The sequence below is a fragment of the Lonchura striata genome, chromosome 11 (assembly GCF_046129695.1).
Source record: "Lonchura striata isolate bLonStr1 chromosome 11, bLonStr1.mat, whole genome shotgun sequence".
NCBI classification, from domain to species: domain Eukaryota; kingdom Metazoa; phylum Chordata; class Aves; order Passeriformes; family Estrildidae; genus Lonchura; species Lonchura striata.
Genome location: NC_134613.1, coordinates 6,074,354 through 6,089,151, shown reverse-complemented (window position 1 = coordinate 6,089,151; position 14,798 = coordinate 6,074,354). Strand labels below are relative to the sequence as shown.

The window sequence follows — 14,798 nt, the reverse complement described above, 5'->3', positions numbered from 1 at the left end:
ACAGTCAGGCTGGGGGAGCAAGGAGCCAACATTATCCCACGGAAACCTCTCCAACATTGATTGAGGCACTGCAAAAGCCACCTGGGAGACCCTGCTCTGCCTCCATTCCACCTTTTTGCTGGAAAATTAACCAGCAGGGACAAAGCAGCCCAAAATGAGAGAGACAAGGAAGAGCAGGGCACACATGGTGCAGGGCCCGGCCAAACCTCCACCCCCACCAGGTGTCCAGCGAGGGTCAGGCAGCGGGATGACAAACAGGATTATGGAAAACACGGGAGGGAAAGCAGCTGCTCCTGTGCAGCCCTGCTGTCACAGCCAGGCCAGCAGGGAAGCAGACCAAGAGCAGCTCTTTGATGTCACAAACAGAAGGTCCCTGCTGACGTTGGGGAGCTGTGGCCTGACCTCCTGCTCTCCCAGGGTCAGGCAACACTTCACTGCTCCCAGTCTGCTCCCAGTAAAGCCCAGCCACGGATGCTGGGCTGGAGTGTGGCACAGGGGAAGGAGAGGGATGAACTGAGAGCCAAGCAGAGCAGATCCACCTGTCAGCGTTCAGGAACACCCAGAATCACGGGATATGATTCCATGCAGGTGCTTTTATTGAGAGCTCTGGGAGTCAGGGGTACCGACCCAAATCTGACTCCGACACGGCTTTCGAGCTGAACGTATTTTATATTCTATCGTTATATAACTTACATATTAATTATTAAACTTATATTGTTCTATTGTATACATTGCTATGAGTTCCTCTTGATCTTTCTTAGGTCCCTGACCACAGTTTCTCATGATTATTCTTACAATTAAACAGTAGTTATATTTAATGACTAAACAATCATCACATCTAACAATTATATCATTTATCATGTACTAGCTACACAGGTGCAGTGCTAGTAAGGTACAAAGTCTTCCTGTACTCAGGGTATTTATTTTCTTTTCAGGGCCTACTAAGCTTAATTTTCCTTTTAACCGCAAATCCCCACGATTTTCAACCCTTTTACTATCACACCCTGCTCCAAATGTGGGAGGGGGAGGTGCCAGGGCACCTCCAGGGATGGAGCAGAAGGAACAGGCATCAGTTTGCTCTGTCTCCTCACATTTAGTGCCGAGGACCCTAAAGCCACCCCTGCTGCGGGCGGGGACACCTCCCACCATTCCTGGGACACTGCCAGGGGCCGCACAGCTTCTCTGGACACCCTGCCCGCCCTCAGAGGGAATTATTCCTCCCTGATACCCAAGCTATCCCTGCACTTTCAAGCCTTTCCCTGCTGTTGTGCTGCTCCCTGCCCTTGCAAAGCCCCTGAGCATCCCTCCCATGTGCCAGCACTGCCTCCAGCTGAAGGCTGGGAGCAGGAAGGTGCAGCCCCGGGGCGGCTGCAGCACGGCTCCCAGCCCGCTCCGAGCTGCCCCTCCGCTGCAGGAGCTGCTGCAGGAGCTGCTGCAGCGGAGCTGCCGTGGCTGCCCAGCCGTGCAAGAAGCAGCAGAGGCTCTCCCCCTCGCCGCAGCTCCCTCCGAGCTCAGGCACGGCTCAGCCGGGGCGATGTCGTGAGCGGCGGCGCTGCCAACTTCGCTGCAGCCGGTGCGTGTGCCTGGAGCTGCTGCTCCCAGCCAAGCCCTGCCGCTCGGGAAAGGAAATCTGGGAAAAGTCACTTCCAGCCCAAAAAATCCAGGCAGTTCTCAGCTCGCCGGGGGCGTCGGGAAGCAGAAATAGCAGCGAAAAGGGCTCGACGCCAAACGCGGGTCGAGAGAGGGATCGAACAGCTCAGGAGCGGCACGAAAAGCACCGCTTTGGGACGCGAGGAGCCCTAAATGCGGAATTTAGGTGGCGCAGGAAGGCAAACTGGATGTGCTGGTGGCCAGCAGAGCCTGCAAACGCTTCCCAGCTTCGGGCAGGAGCATCTGCGATCCGGCTAATCCGCGGTTATCCCGGAGGATTGGGGCTGTGGGGAAGGGAGGGCGCCGTGCGTGCGCTCTGCCCTGCCCCTGCAAAGGGATCCAGGGGTGGGAAGGGATTAATCCGTTTTCTTACACAGAAAATCCCTGTGCGTGCCGAGGGACCCGGGAGGGTGTCAGGAAAGCCATTTATGTCCATCACATCTTATCTGCTGCAGACTGAGCACAAAAGCAGCTCCTCCTTCCCTGGGGCATTAATCCTCTGGACAGGATTAAAGGCGATCAGCGCCGGGCTCCCCGCAGAGAACAATCCCGCATTTGCTGGGTGACACCGAGATGGAATCGGTGAGGATCACAGAGCTCGCACCGGGATTAGAGGTGTGGAACATGCATATTTTACGATTGGCTTTTCGCAAATATTACAGCGAATATTATATGTGTCACGTTTGAAAGTTATGCTGTATTAATTCTCTTACGTAGCGTGTTAAATACAGTTTTAGGTTCCAACATGAAGTTAAAATAGAGACTGTGGACATGGGGGAAGTTTTTTTTTTTAGGATGGGATACTCGCTTTGAGGAACACCTAAGTCTTCCAAAGGAGAGGAATTGATGGCTTCTTATCAAAAAAATCAAATTTCTTCAGGCCTTGCTCAGACTCAAGACACACCAGGGGATTAAAGGAAACAGTTGACATACAACAGACAGAGTTTCTTGTTTTAAATAAAATGTATGCATAACCATGAGGGATGTATGAATATGCAACAAGTGAATTGGGTTAAGGTTATTCCTTTGTTCACAAGGGATGCTTTTCATGACTTAATGTCCAAGAGCATCCCGACGTCCATAATTCTTTGCTTTTTATTGTCTTGTAATTGTCCTAACTCTAAACTTTATTCCTCTAACTGTGTTATAACCATTTTATTATTATTAAACTTTTAAAATTTTAAAAGCCAAGTGCCTGGCGTTTTTCACCGAGGGCAGCACGGGAGGTTCTCTCTGCCCCAAGAACCCGCTGCCGTTTGCACGCCTCGTTAACCCCGGCGCGCAATCCCAGCGCTGCCGGGCCCAGCTCCAGCCCCTCCTGATTGCAATTACAGGCAAGCGCTGTTAATTGGCTTTGCAGCCGCGGCACACCCGGCTGTGTCAGGGGCATTTCTCCAGCTTGCCATTGTCATTTTTTTGTCACTTGTCACCTCGTGGTTGGCCGTGCCCTCTGCTAAAAGCACCAGCTCCAACCCAAGCAGAGCTTTTCCTAAAGTTTCACTTGTGGGAATCCTTAAAAGCAGAGGGTTTTGGGAAAGCTGCACAAGGCAGGCCTCAGAGACAGCAGAACTGCCATTAGAGCTAAGTGGTAGCCATAAGATTTCCAATACAATACCTGCTTCAGCAGAAAAGTTATATAAGTAGAAAAGTAAGGACAAATAGAACAATGGTCTGTGTATTAACACTTGGCTAGTAATAACCCCCTAAGCTACAGAAAAGTGTATCTAGTGAGATATTAGGAAGTTCTAAGTTAAATAACGGGGTTCTGCACGTTGTGTCTTAAGGCTTAAAAGCATTGTATTGTATTGGTAATAAGCAATAGGTAATAAGGTATTGTATTGGAAATAAGCAAGCATTGTTTTAACCACAGGTACATGTGCTTATTAGTGGTTGGATAGAACTACTTTGCTTTTGCTTTGTGTGATTGGACAAAAAGCTTTTAAAGTGAGCTGTAACATTAAGTTCTTGGTCTGCTGCCGGGGATGTGAGCTGCTGGCATCTTCCCATTGTCAGAGGTATGCAGTGAGAGTGCTGGTGGAAAATCAGCAGCTCGAGATGGGTTTCCCAGCAGTCCTGTCCCACGTGTGATTTGTGGCCAGCAACGCTTCCCCTTCCTGCCCTGCTGGGACCCGCAACACGAGCCCAGGACGGAGCACGAGGCACACAGCAGGCAGGGAACTGAGCAGGGCCCCTTTAATCCAGGGAATGACACAACAGGCAGAGCGTGGGGACAGCAAAGCCATGGCACGACCGCAGGGGCCACGTCTCGGCACCGAGCCACCTCTTCCCTTCTCCGTGCCGAGTCCTGAGGAGGTTGGAGAGAGGGTTTGGAGCATGCCCACGCACAGAACGAGCCCAGCTGGCGCCTCAGCGCAACTCACCAGCGCAGCAGCAGATTTAGGGGGCTCCCCCAGCAAAGATGAGCTCCAGGGCAGCCTGGATGTCCCCTCCTGTGGCCTGCAGGGCCCGCAGGCTCAGCTCGTCGTCGTGGATTCCCATGTCGCGCAGCTGCTGCAGCTGGGGCTGCCACTGGCTCTGCTGGCAGCAAAGAGGAGAAGTTTTGGGGTGGTGTGAGAACCCCAGCAGCAAAGGCAGCAGATTTCCCAGCGCCCCAGCTCAGCCAGCTGCTGTGCAAACAGCTCCCGGAAGCTCAGCGATGCTGCAAAGTCCCCAAAGCCACCACCCCTCTATCTCTGTGGTTTGGTTTTGTTTTTTTTTTTTTGGTAAAATTTAAAAGTTTAATGAAGGACAGTAGGAGATAAAGACATTAAAGATTATGCTGGGTGTATCTTGGCACTCACCCAAGAGCACACTTAGTTTTAGCATTATTTCTTAAAGATTTTTACTATTACATTAACTTGTATACTCAGAGATTCTTATGTACATTTATCTTTTTCTATAAACTAGTCTATACATTTTAGAAACTATTTTGTATGGCTTTTTGTGTTTGTTTTTTTATTGTATGCATGTTTCTTAGTTGTGGTTTTGACTTATTTTCTTTATTACTTTTAGTCTATACTTTCTTCAGATGGCAAATGTTGATCGTTAATATTAATTCATATGAATTCATATAATATGAATTAATAGTTATTAATAGCAAGGTTTTTGTTATATGTTTACTGAACTTTACCTTGATTAAACAGTTCACTTATAACTAGATTAACTACTACTACCATGTCTAAGTTTTTTGTAAATAGCAGAAATAAAAATAAAGCTATTTTAACATTATACACATAATATTTATCTTAACACTTGCAAAAAGCCAACAATAGAATATGCATTTATAACACCTCCATCCCAGTTCCACCCAGTACTTTTGCAGTGGCTCAGATGATGCCTTAGGAGTTTAGCTTTTATATTTTTCATACATTTGCAATCCTGCAATTCTTTGGTGTATAACTCTGAAATCCACACAGAGTGTGAGCTGCTGCTTCCCCACTTTGGGCAGACACAACAATTCCTCTCCAGGCCTGGGAACCAAGGACACATCACTGCCTCACAGCCCAGAAATGCAAACAAAAGTGAGTCAGAGTAGCAAACTTGGGGTAAATTACTTCATTACCTGAAAGTTTAATTAGAAGATTAACCCCCAATATACAAATTTATAGAAGTCTGAAAACTTGTGACCTGTGGTCCATTTTTGTTTGTAGCCCTGGGGGCTTTATCGGCCCAAAATATACCTAAAGGCCCTTCAATAAATATAACAGTTTATAATTTTGTCTGGCCTCTTGTTTTTAGAAACCTGGGGTAATTGCTTTCATTACCTGAAGGTTTAATTAGAAGATTAACCCCCATTATACAATTAGTCCAAATTTATCAAAGTCTGAAAACTTGTGACCTGTGGTCCATTTTTGTGTGTAGCCTCTGGGTGGCTTTATCACCCCAAAATGTATCTAAAGGCTCTTCAATAAATATAACAGCTTTTTATTCTCCTAATTTTATCTGGCCTCTTATTTTTAGAGACTTGAGGTAAATTACTTCATTACCTGAAGGTTTAATTAGAAGATTAACCCCCAATATGCAAATGGACCAAATTTATAGAAGAATGAAAACCTGTGAGCCATTGTTCATTTTTGGGGTGTAGCCCCTGGGGGGGGGGGGGGGGGGGCAGCTTTATCTTCCTCAAACACATCTGAAAGCCCTTCAATAAATACAACTGCTTTATGTTCTCTTAATTTTGTCTGGCCTCTTGTTTTTAGAAACTTGAGGTAAATTACTTAATTACCTGAAGGTTTAATTAGAAGATTAACCCCCAATATGCAAATGAACCAAATTCATAGAAGTATGGAAACCCGTGAGCCATTGTTCATTTTTGGGTGTAGCCCCTGGTGCGGGGGCAGCTTCATCTGCCCCAGACATACCCCAAACATGCCCTTCAATAAATATAACTTAATTTGGTCTGGACTCTGTTTTTAGGTAGCCCAAAAGGCACCAGTGCTGCCCCTCCCAGGTTAGCTCTGTGCCAGGAGGCAGCGGGGAGATGCCAGGGGGACACAGGATGCCAGGGGCGGCACTGACCTGGAGGCTGGGCTGCCCTGAGGCCTGCAGGGCGTGCTGGAGGGCCTGGCTGAACAGGTCGTTGGTGATGGGTGTCCCCGACTGGACACTGGATGACATCGGGGACGTCCCCGAGGAGTGGCCCTAGGAGGAGGGGATGGATCAGGAGAAGGCTCACAGGAGCCAGCACACAGCAACGCCCGCAGCATCCCCTCACCCTCCAGCCCACAGGCAAGGCAGCTCCTCCAGGAGGGAATGAGGGTGACCCAGGCTGTGCTGGCTGTCCCCGGGGTGCTGGGGTCATGTGGAAGATAGGGATCACACGGATTTGCATCAGGGAATGCAGAGCCAGGTGTGCCAGGGATGGGATCACACAGGGAACTCCTGAGAGAATGCAGAGCCAGGTGCCCCAGAGCTGATCAAGGCTGTCTCCTTGGTGCTGGGATGATGTGGAAGATAGGGATCACACGGATTTGCATCAGGGAATGCAGAGCCAGGTGTTCCAGGGATGGGATCACACAGGGAACTCCTCCCTGAGGGAATGCAGAGCCAAGTGTGCCAGGGTTGGGATCACACAGGAAACTCCTGAGAGAATGCAGAGCCAGGTGTGCCAGGGCTGGGATCAAACAGGAAACTCCTCCCTGAGGGAATGCAGAGCCAGGTGCCCCAGAGCTGACCCAGGCTGTCTTCTGGGTGCTGGGATCATGTGGAAGATAGGGATCACACGGATTTGCACCAGGGAATGCAGAGCCAGCTGTGCCAGGGTTGGGATCAAACGAGGGAACTCCTGAGAGAATGCAGAGCCAGGTGTGCCAGGGCTGGGATCACACAGGGAACTCCTCCCTGAGGGAATGCAGAGCCAAGTGTGCCAGGGTTGGGATCACACAGGAAACTCCTGAGAGAATGCAGAGCCAGGTGTGCCAGGGCTGGGATCAAACAGGAAACTCCTCCCTGAGAGGATACAGAGCCAGGTGCCCCAGAGCTGACCCAGGCTGTCTTCTGGGTGCTGGGGTCATGTGGAAGATAGGGATCACACGGATTTGCATCAGGGAATGCAGAGCCAGCTGTGCAAGGGTTGGGATCAAACGAGGGAATGCACAGCCAGGTGCCCCAGAGCTGACCCAGGCTGTGCTGGCTGGCCCCTGGGTGCTGGGATGATGTGGAAGATAGGGATCACACGGATTTGCATCAGGGAATGCAGAGCCAGCTGTGCAAGGGCTGGGATCAAACAGGAAACTCCTCCCTGAGGGAATGCAGAGCCAGGTGCCCCAGAGCTGACCCAGGCTGTCTTCTGGGTGCTGGGCTCATGTGGAAGATAGGGATCACATGGATTTGCATCAGGGAATGCACAGCCAGGTGTGCCAGAGCTGACCCAGACTGTGCTGGCTGGCCCCTGAGTGCTGGGATCATGTGGAAGACACGAATCACACGGATTTGCATCAGGGAATGCAGAGCCAGGTGTTCCAGGGATGGGATCACACAGGGAACTCCTCTCTGAGGGAATGCAGAGCCAAGTGTGCTAGGGTTGGGATCACACAGGAAACTCCTGAGAGAATGCAGAGCCAGGTGTGCCAGGGCTGGGATCAAACAGGAAACTCCTCCTTGAGGCAATGCAGAGCCAGGTGCCCCAGAGCTGACCAAGGCTGTCTCCTTGGTGCTGGGATCATGTGGAAGATAGGAATCACACGGATTTGCATCAGGGAATGCAGAGCCAGGTGTGCCAGGGCTGGGATCAAACGAGGGAATGCACAGCCAGGTGTGCCAGAGCTGACCCAGGCTGTGCTGGCTGGCCCCTGGGTGCTGGGATCATGTGGAAGATAGGAATCACACGGATTTGCATCAGGGAATGCAGAGCCAGGTGTGCCAGCCCAGAGCAGAACTGGTGCTGGCTGTTCCCTGGGTGCCAAGGCTGGGATCAAAGGGAAGAGAAGCCATCCCTGAGGACATGCAGAGGGGTTACCTGTGTGCCCGGGGTGGGCGTGTGGGAGCTGCTCTCGGGGGTGCTGGCCAGGGCCAGGGCGGTGGCCAGCTCGCTCTGGGTGATGGGCCGGGGCCCCGCCGCCCCCGCGTAGCCCAGCGAGGCCGGGCGCGAGCCCGCCGTGCTGCTGGAAGGGGTGGACCTCGTGCTCTGCGTGGAGAGAGAGAGAGAGAAAAGCCCCAGCTGTGACCTCGGTGCTTGTGTCCCAGTCAAACCACAGATCCCTGTCCTGCCATAGCCCAAACTCCCACGGGTGGAACTTCCGAAAGACAAACATGCCAGAGCGGGATGTGCTTTTTTTTCCACAAAGTCAGCTGTGGAAGCTGGCAGGAAACCTTTCAATCCATCATCCACCTGCCTCAAACCAGGGCAATGTTAGCCTGGAACAAAACAACTCCCTGTTACAGGCACGTTTGGACCCAAACCTCCAGTTTTTCTAACAGAACCCTTTGTCCTGTGGAGAGGAAGGCTGCAGAAGGGCAGGGATCAACATTCCCACGCTCCACTTTGGCTGTGAGGACATTTCCTCCGTTCCATTTTCCTGTTGTGTGTTCAGTAGTGAGGAAACCCCTCTCCTGAGCAGCCTGGAAGCAGCCAGGATCAATGTTTGTCTCCACATCCCCCTGGGGAGCCAAGGCAGCTCGTGGTGTTCAGCAGACAGGAAGGGAAGAGCTTGGGAGTCTCAGGACTACAAATTAAACGCAAAAAGAGGTGTTCACCCAACCTGGCTGCTTACCTGGTGGAAATCATCTTCATCATCAGAGAGCCCCTCAAAGAGAAAGCCACCTGCACCAGAGAGGAGAATAAGAGGATGTGGCAAACCAGCAGGAGCTGGGAGCAGATGAGAAGCCTGTGCAGTTGCTGGCTGAGCAGCCAGGACAGGCTCAGCAGAGTTGCCCTAGCAGGGGGACGTACCTGGCATGTCCCGGTAGGAGCCCAGGGCCATGGCCCGCGAGGACGTGTCCGGGGCTGGCAGGGGCGTGCTGCCCGCCACCGAGTGCAGCACCAGCACGATGGCGTTCACCAGGGCAGGGTGAGCCGGGATCAGCCTGGGCACAAACGGGCACGGGTGAGGGAGGGCACAGGGCAACCCCAGAACCGGCCCTGAGGCACCCGGGGGACAGCCACTGCCACCACTGCTGCCCGGCAAAAACTCTGCCGGGCAGTCAGGGATCCTTCTGGATCCACGCTGGACCTGGCCTTGGATCCTTCTGGATCCATGTTGCACCTGGCCTTGGATCCTTCTGGAACCCACGCTGGACCTGGCCTTGGATCCTTCTGGACCACATGGTGAACCTGGCCTTGGATCCTTCTGGACCCACCTTCTGGGACCCATGGTGAACCTGGCCTTTGATCCTTCTGGAACCCATGGTGGACATGGCCACAGATCCTTCAGGAACCCACGCTGGACCTGGCCTTGGATCCTTCTGGAACCCACGCTGGACCTGGCCTTGGATCCTTCAGGAACCCACGCTGGACCTGGCCCTGGATCCTTCTGGAACCCATGGTGGACATGGCCACAGATCCTTCTGGAACCCACGCTGGACCTGGCCTTGGATCCTTCTGGAACCCACACTGGACCTGGCCTTTGATCCTTCTGGAACCCATGGTGGACATGGCCACAGATCCTTCTGGAACCCACGCTGGACCTGGCCCTGGATCCTTCTGGAACCCACGCTGGACCTGGCCTTGGATCCTTCTGGACCCACACTGGATTTTGCCTCAGTTCACCAAGGACCCTTCTAGACCCAACCCTGCTCCACCAAGGATCCTTCTGGATTCACGTAAGACCTTTCCTCAGTTCTCCAAGGATCCTTCGAGACCCCATACTGGACCTGGCCTTGGCTCACCAAGGACTCTTCTGGACCCATGGTGGATCTTGCCTTGGTGCACCAGGGATCCTTCCGGACCCCACAATGGAACTGGCCTTGGATCCCTCTGGATCCATGTTGGACCTGGCCTTTGTTCTCCAAGGATCTTTCTGGACCCCATGTTGGACCCTTCCTCAGTTCTCCAAGGATCCTTCTGGACCCCACCTTGCCTCAGTTCTCCAAGGGTCCTTCTGGACCCCATGTTGGACCCTTCCTCAGTTTACCAAGGACCCTTCTGGACCTGACCTTGCCTCAGTTCTCCAAGGATCCCTCTGGACCCCATGCTGGACCTTTCTTCAGTTCTCCAAGGACCCTTCTGAACCCATGCTGACTTTTCCATGGGAGCAGCCACACACGGGTCTGAACCCCAACCTGGAGGTGTGACGGCCCTGTCCCAGCCTGGCAGGCAGGAGCAGAGCTCTGTCCCACCCGGGTGACACACAGGGACACAAAGGCACTGTTGAGTCACTGCCCCAGCTGGGGGAACTTACGTGTCCAGCATGTTGGGGTCTGCAAACACAGAAAACAGATCCTTGTCCTGCAGAACTCCTGGAGAAGACCAGGAAACGCGGTGAGACAGGATACAGCAAACAGGAGCCAGGCACACAAAAGCCACAGGGATAAATAAATAGGAATTGTTTTACAGGAAGTGAGTCACGAGTAAACACCACAAATAGTCCCAAAGTTCCTTTGAAGCCTTTGTGCTCCTGGAGAGGCACTTGGTCACAGACACACACCCAAGGAATGGGCTTTTCCAGCAGATTCTGTGGGTGTTCCACCTCAAGGGCAGGATGGAAGCTGGGCCCCAGCTCCCTGCAGCCAGGCTGTGACTGCATCCCAAATTCCACCTGCCTGGCCCTGCCACCATCCCACACCAGGCTGGATTTAATGAACCATTCTGGAACATCCCAAATTCCACCTGCCTGGCACTGCCACCATCCCACACCAGGCTGGATTTAGTGAACCATTCTGGAACATCCCAAATTCCACCTGCCTGGCACTGCCACCATCCCACACCAGGCTGGATTTAATGAACCATTCTGGAACATCCCAAATTCCACCTGCCTGGCCCTGCCACCATCCCACACCAGGCTGGATTTAATGAACCATTCTGGAACATCCCAAATTCCACCTGCCTGGCACTGCCACCATCCCACACCAGGCTGGATTTAGTGAACCATTCTGGAACATCCCAAATTCCACCTGCCTGGCACTGCCACCATCCCACACCAGGCTGGATTTAATGAACCATTCTGGAACATCCCAAATTCCACCTGCCTGGCCCTGCCACCATCCCACACCAGGCTGGATTTAATGAACCATTCTGGAACATCCCAAATTCCACCTGCCTGGCCCTGCCACCATCCCACACCAGGCTGGATTTAGTGAACCATTCTGGAACATCCCAAATTCCACCTGCCTGGCACTGCCACCAAACCACAACAGACTGGATTTGGTGAGCCACTTAGGAGCAGGGAGAGAGCTCTATCCCTCCTTTCCCTGATCCTTCTTAAGCCAAGGAGAGAGCTCCATCCCTCCTTTCCCTGATCCTTCTTAAGCCAAGGAGAGAGCTCCATCCCTCCTTTCCCTAATCCTTCTTAAGCCAAGGAGAGAGCTCCATCCCTCCTTTCCCTGACCCTTCTTAAGCCAAGGAGAAAGCTCCATCCCTCCTTTCCCTGACCCTTCTGAAGCCAAGGAGAAAGCTCCATCCCTCCTTTCCCTGACCCTTCTGAAGCAGGATCCATCCCCAAACATCACCAACAGAGCACAACTGACACCTGAGCAGTCACTGACTCACGCTCCACAAAGGGACCAACAATTAAGAGTTTATTTACCTCTCTCTTCTCCCTCTCAAGAATTCAACCTAGCTTTGGGTCTGTCCCTTCTCCCACCAGGAATCAAACCTTTCCTCAGATCCTCTGGATCACAGCCAGACTCACCCAGAGCCACGGGGTCGCTGCTGAGGCCGGGAGTAGCCACAATGATCTGATCCAGGGATTCCTTGTTTCCCAGCATCTTGAAGACCTGCCAGGGAAAGCAGAGCAGGTTGGGAACGTCACCCACTGTGGGGCTGTCCCCAGAGGGAGGGGACAGCTGAATTCCCCCCGGGAGCAGAGCACTCACAGCATCTCTGTAGGCAGGGCTGCTGTGCAGGGCAGTGTGCAGGACACGGAATTCCCGGACTGCTGCCACCTTATCCACAGGCTCTGAGGGAGAAAACACCACAACAAAGCACAGCTCGGCCTCTGTCAGCCCTCAAAGCCATTCCACAGCCCATGAGACTTCCATGCTGCAACAGGCATCCTTTAACATCTTCAGATTGGGTGCAGACTCTGCAGAGTAATGACTCGCTGCACTCTCAGATTGCAAAAATAATCAGGAATATCCTCCCACACGTGCTATTACAGGAATGCCAGCTCAAACTCCTCTTTTTGTACAGTCAGGCACAGCAGGAGCACACCCCAGCCTGCTCATCCCTGGGGCTTTGCTCCAGATCCCCCGGCAATGCCCTAAAATGGATCACAGGGAATTAAGGAAGGGATGATCCCACTCCATGCTGCACAGCTCATTCCTCAACTCTCGTGGCAGCAGGAAAACCAACAGCCAGGTGCTGCTGGGAGAGGTGAGGAGTTCCCAAACACAGGGATTCATTCCCCTGGAAACCTCCACAGCAGGGAACCACGAGAGAAGCTGTTCCCAGTCTGCAATAAAACACATGCCAAGGAGAATCCAAGGGGTAATCCCCACAGCTCCTCACCTGGTTTCTGGTCAGGCTCAGGCCAGGACTTGCGCAGGACATGGACAGTGGAGCCAGACTGGATCCCATAAAAATCCAGAGTCTGGTCATCCCTCAGCTTCCGGCCACAGTAGATAAGGTCTGGGGGGAGAAACACCTCAACGTAAACTGTGGTGCTCTCAGAACCAGCTGGGGGTCTCCAGGTGTGCCTTAGAGCCCCAGGGGTTATTGAGCAGCTGCAGCAACTGGCTAGGGAACAACACAGGGAACTTGTGGAGCTGAGAATCAGGAGGGAAATCACAGAGCTGATCTAGAGGAGACTGCAGAATCACCACCTGCGTAAGAGCTGACCTCTCTCTCAGCCCTCATGAGAGCTCTGCCAAGGACACAGAGCTGGTGGGAAGCCCAAATATTCCCGGACAAGGGCACTGCCACGGCTGGAGCGCCCTGATGCCAAGGAAACAGGGAAAGAACACCGAGCCCTCCCAGCAGCAGCAGCAGGATGTCGCGTCCCGTCCGCGGCGAGGACGGGCCGAGGGTGTCCCCAAGCGGCGGGAGGGCGCCAGGCTCCGGCGGGACACGCACCGATGAGCTCGGGGTCCGGCATGGATTCCTGCAGCTTGCCCGTGATCAGCTGCTTGAGGTGCGAGATGCTGCAGCCGCCCAGCGGGCACTCGCCCAGCTCGGTCTCCGGCAGGCGCAGGATGGATTTGGGGGCCAGCGGCTGCTCGGCCAGCTTCACGGCGATGTGCCACTCCGGCAGGGCCATGGCGGCTGTGTGCTGGGGGGCACAGCCGAGTGACACCCCGACACAGCCAGCCCTCCCTCACCCATGGCTGCGGTGCCCACAGAGCGCCGGGCACAGCCAGCCACAGCCCCGAGCCCCGGCGCACAGCGGGGTCCTGGCTGTGCTCTCGGTCCCCAGAGCCCTGATCCCACCTGATTCTCAGGGATCCCGGCCGTGCTCCCCATCCCCAGAGCCTCCCCTCAGCTCAGGGATCCCGGCTGTACTCCCCATTCCCAGAATCCCAACCCCTCCTGGTACTCAGGGATCCCGGCTGTACTCCCCATTCCCAGAATCCCAATCCCTCCTGGTACTCAGGGATCCCGGCTGTGCTCCCCATCCCCAGAGCCCCGATCCCTCCCGGTGCTCAGGGGATCCCAGCTGTGCTCCCCATCCCCAGAGCCCCGATCCCTCCTGGTGCTCAGGGGATCCCAGCTGTGCTCCCCATCCCCAGAGCCTCCCCTCACTCAAGGATCCCGGCTCTGTTCCCCGTCCCCAGAGCCCCGATCCCTCCCAGTTCTCAGGGATCCCGGCCGTGCTCCCCATCCCCAGAGCCTCCCCTCACTCAGGGATCCCGGCTGTACTCCCCATTCCCAGAATCCCAATCCCTCCTGGTACTCAGGGATCCCGGCTGTGTTCCCCCAGAGCCTCCCCTCACTCAGGGATCCCAGCTAAGTGTTCCCCATCCCCAGAGCCCCGATCCCACCCGATTCTCAGGGATCCCGGCTGTGCTCCCCATCCCCAGAGCCTCCCCTCACTCAGAGATCCTGGCTCTGTTCCCCGTCCCCAGAGCCCCGATCCCTCCCGGTGCTCAGAGATCCCGGCCGTGCTCCCCATCCCCAGAGCCTCCCCTCACTCAGGGATCCCACTGTGCTCCCCATCCCCAGAGCCCCGATCCCTCCCGGTGCTCAAGGATCCCACTGTGCTCACTGTCCCCAGAGCCTCCCCTCAGCTCAGGGATCCCAGCTCTGCTCCCCATCCCCAGAGCCCCAATCCCACCTGGTTCTCAGGGATCCCGGCCATGCTCACCATCCCCAGAGCCTCCCCTCACTCAGGGATCCCACTGTGCTCCCCGCCCCCAGAGCCTCCCCTCAGCTCAGGGATCCCAGCTCTGCTCCCGGTCCCCAGAGCCCCGATCCCTCCCGGTACTCAGGGATCCCGGCTGTGCTCCCCATCCCCAGAGACCCGATCCCTCCTGGTTCTCGGGGATCCCGGCTGTGCTCCCCCAAAGCCTCCCCTCAGCTCAGGGGGATCCCGGCTGTCCCGCACCCCAATCCTCTC

General features: G+C 54.3%; 1 protein-coding gene across 6 annotated transcripts in view; it reads right to left on the bottom strand.

Moving 5' to 3' along the window:
- Positions 1-3,819: 3,819 nt before the first annotated feature.
- UBL7 (ubiquitin like 7) overlaps positions 3,820-14,798 on the bottom strand; it is an 11,128-nt gene continuing 149 nt past the window's right edge. For 2 of the 6 annotated variants that reach the window (XM_077785845.1, XM_077785846.1), the window contains exons 2-10: positions 13,319-13,514; positions 12,755-12,874; positions 11,937-12,203; positions 10,488-10,545; positions 9,041-9,174; positions 8,862-8,911; positions 8,108-8,275; positions 6,169-6,291; positions 3,820-4,188 (exon numbers count right to left, since the gene is read on the bottom strand). In XM_077785845.1, coding sequence (XP_077641971.1) covers positions 4,048-4,188; positions 6,169-6,291; positions 8,108-8,275; positions 8,862-8,911; positions 9,041-9,174; positions 10,488-10,545; positions 11,937-12,203; positions 12,755-12,874; positions 13,319-13,502 — 1,245 coding nt within the window. In that variant the 5' untranslated portion in view covers positions 13,503-13,514 and the 3' untranslated portion in view covers positions 3,820-4,047. The remainder of the gene's footprint in view (positions 4,189-6,168; positions 6,292-8,107; positions 8,276-8,861; positions 8,912-9,040; positions 9,175-10,487; positions 10,546-11,936; positions 12,204-12,754; positions 12,875-13,318; positions 13,515-14,798) is intronic. The other 4 variants (XM_077785847.1, XM_077785849.1, XM_077785850.1 and 1 more) reach the window with 4 other exon arrangements.